Below are 3,353 nucleotides of genomic sequence, written 5' to 3'. Positions count from 1 at the left end.
GCCCGCTCATTCCCCTCAGCGCTGAGCCGCTTTGCCCTTGGCTGCTCCCATAAGCCGGGCACGTTGGTGTGCAGCTGAACGCCCTACCTTAGAGAGGCACGTGCCTCCGGCCCTCGCTGGCCTGCCCTTCACCCCTGCCAGTGACATTGGGCCTAAGGAACAGACTTGCTGGCAGCGACCACAGGAGAGGGCGGATCCTGAGGGTTCGGGGAAGCGCCCAGCTGGCCAGCCCTCTCTGTACTCTTCACACCCTGGCAGTCGGTGGTACCAGGCTCAGCCTGGGGTCAGATGCCCAACACTGGAAGAATGCCTGGCGTTGCTCTGCTCGGCACTCACTCGGGGCAGGCCAGTTTCTACGGGAAGACTTACCCAACCCTTGGGCCTCTTATGCTCCGCCCCTTGCCTGAAACGCTGAACCACTTGTGTCCTGCCAACCTTCATTTTAAAATGTGACAGTAGTGCTTCCTGGCAGTACTTACCCTTCCGCACACCCCGTCAGTATCGGGGTGTGCTGGCCAAGCAGAGGGGCGCCCACTCCGGAAGGGCTGTGATGGGAGATATCATGAAGCCATCACCATCAAGTGGGCCTAGCGCGTGAGGGGGAGGGGGACCTCAGCTGGACTAGATGGTGCAGTTTCCATGGACGGGAGGCCCTGAGGACTGACTAGGGGTCAGCCAGGTGAGGGGCGGGTTTGTGGAGTTGGAAGCCCTTGCATGGCAGGGGGCAGGCAGCCCGGGCTGTGCCAGCGTGCTGTGGGTTCCTGCAGGTGGGGGGTTCCCGCTGGTGGAGAGGAGACAGGTAGGAACCTTCGGCTGTGTGGCTGCCCAGATTTGAGATGGCAGCCTGGTCTAAGTGGGGAGAAGGGGTGACAGCAGTGGGTGGAGTAGAGGTACTCTGGAGGCAGTACAGGCAGGCGTGGGGACATGCGGGACAGCCAGGGCAGGTGTGGTACCTTCCCTGCAGGTGCAGAGCACAGGCTCACTGGGGCGATTACCCAGGTGTGGAGCTCCGGGGCAGGTCCGGGCAGTCAGTTACACCCCAGCGTTGGAAGGGTAACTGAGTGGCCCGGGGAAGACCAGGAAAGCTTGGTATTACAAAGCCTGGGGCCTACAGAAGTCCTACTCTGAAGGGGAGCCCCCCACCTCCAGTCCCCCCGCCCTGGGAGATGCTGGAGGGTATGCAAATGCTGACCAGGAGGAGGGGTGGAGAGGCTGGAGATACCCGGACCTTGAGACTGTGGGAGAGGAGCTCAAAGCTGGGTAGTGGGAGCCGCCCTCAAAGTTGGCTGGAAGGTTCTCTGGTGCCTCTGAGGAAGCATTCCCGGCCATTTGCAGGGGAGCAGGTGCAGGGTGGGAGGAGACAGAATGGGCAGGCTGAGTGCACCGGTGGGAGGCAGCAGCTGACCCTGCCTTGCAGGCAAGCAGGTGAGGCCGGAGAAGGGGGGAGGGGCACTGGATTTACCTGCTTGGGCTCTGAGGGTGTGTTAAGAAGGAACTTCAGCTGGCTTGGCAGGAGAAGGGGCTGAGGGGGAAGGCGGGACTGGGGCTGGGATTGCTGGTGAGGCCCAAGGACGGGAGGCTAGAGTGGAGGCTGTGGCGGGGCAGAACTCCCTTCATGGGTGACAAAGTGAGGGAGGTGAGGGGGCTGGTGCTCCCCCTGGGCAGCAGCACGAGGGAGGCCAGCCTCATGGGGCACAGTGGGGACAGGTGCCATGCAGGGAAGGAGGGGCAGTCAGGTGGCAAAAGCCCCAGGGGAGGTGGATTTTCTACCGAGGGTGGAGAGTCAGGAGTCTGGAAAAGCAGTCACTGAGTCTGACCTCTCCTCCCCGCCCTGGGGTTTCTGGGTGCAGGAGAGAGAGCAGCAGGGAGCCGCAGGCCAAGTGCCGTTGAGGGGCCATGTTTTAGTCCAGCCAGATTTCAGAGAGCAGAAGAGAAATGGGAGAAGCGAAGGGGTCCTGAAACAGAAAGAGGTGTGCAAGGACGTGACCCCGACTGTGAAGACCCCAGCTTCTACCCTACTGAAGCCTGGACTCCATGAACAGAGTCCTTACTGAACTCCGTTTTCTTATTTTGGTATTGAGTTCAACATTCGCACTGAGATTGAGACAGGGGACAGAGCTACTGTACTGGTTGTATTACGTCGGATTTATTTTTTAACTCCTCAGTTTCTTAAAAATCTAAGCCAACTTTTTGTTGAATACAGATGATGTCTACCGTAGAAAAGCCTCAGAGAGACAGTATCAGAGAAGGCTGGAAGATGCAGCAGAGACTGAGCTGCAGCAGTCAATGAAATGAAGTTTCACTGCTAAGACCTGCATCTCCAGAGCACTGTTAAAGTTTAGTCTCTCCTCGACTACTTCCCGCTCAGCGAATCTAGTCCATGGAATGTTAAGGCAAGCATCGAACGAGACTCTTCAGTGCACTCTGAGTTGTTTGAAAGCCTCTTTGTTTTTGGTCAACACATGATAACTTTGTTTACTGTCTTGCAGAATTCAAATTAAATCATGGACATAAAAGCAAGATCTTCTCTTGGGCCAGCAGGTGGTGTGGTTAAAGTGCTGGACTCCCACATGGCCGACTGTGGTTTGCGTCCCAGACCTGGTGGCTTGCTTTCTCTTTCTGACTCTCTGGTGAGCACATGTGCCCTACAGCAAGTTAAAAAGTAAAAATATTAAAGCTTAAAAAAAGGGACCAGCAGTTAGCATAATGACTATGTCGCTGGACTCCCATGTAGTCGACTGCGGATCAAGTCCTGGACCCGGTGGCTTAAAACTCACGCCAGGTGCATGTGCGTGCGTGCCCAAGATCCCGAGTGGAGAATGGAGAAGGGATTGCGGTGTGGCCATCCCCCCTGGGGGGTGATTTCTTGCTGAATCTCTGTCTGGTGAGCTCACGTGCCCTAAAGCAAAAAAACCTCTCCAAAAAAAGAAAAAAATATTTTTGAATGTTTATTACCATAGGGTGTGTGTACTCCTCAGAGGGAAAGTGACAAATCACTCCCCAGGGGCATGGCCATGCCACATCCCTCCTCCTCCATTCTGTAGGGATTTTGGGCATGCACACTCACGCACTTCAAGTCACCAGGACCAGGACTTGAGCTGCGGTCAGCCTTGTGGGAGTCCAGCACCTTAACCACTATATGACTTGCTGGCCCCTACCTATTCTTGCTAGTACTCTTGTCTGGCTCCACCAGCCCATGAGCTGGACCTGCATGAGGACCTGGGCTACGACAGGCTTCTGCTCCGTGGTAGACGCTGCTCGTTCAAGCAGCTGCTCAAAGTAGGCTTAGAGGGGAACCAGCAGTTAGCGTAATGGCTATGTCGCTGGACTCCCACGTAGTCGACCGCGGGTCG

General features: G+C 56.5%; 1 protein-coding gene across 2 annotated transcripts in view; it reads left to right on the top strand.

Moving 5' to 3' along the window:
* UQCC5 (ubiquinol-cytochrome c reductase complex assembly factor 5) overlaps positions 1-2,619 on the top strand; it is a 3,331-nt gene extending 712 nt beyond the window's left edge. The window contains exons 2-3 of one of the 2 annotated variants that reach the window (XR_003548055.1): positions 2,204-2,393; positions 2,490-2,619. Coding sequence is in view for 1 of the 2 variants with exons in the window: in XM_006169312.3 (XP_006169374.1) it covers positions 2,204-2,295 (92 nt within the window). In the remaining variant the exon portion in view is untranslated. The other variant, XM_006169312.3, reaches the window with a different exon arrangement.
* The last annotated feature ends 734 nt before the right edge of the window (positions 2,620-3,353 follow it).

Source organism: Tupaia chinensis, unplaced genomic scaffold, assembly GCF_000334495.1.
Source record: "Tupaia chinensis unplaced genomic scaffold, TupChi_1.0 Scaffold147003_1, whole genome shotgun sequence".
Lineage (NCBI taxonomy): Eukaryota > Metazoa > Chordata > Mammalia > Scandentia > Tupaiidae > Tupaia > Tupaia belangeri.
Note: the sequence above shows the minus strand (reverse complement) of the source record. Positions and strands in the feature narration are given on the sequence as shown.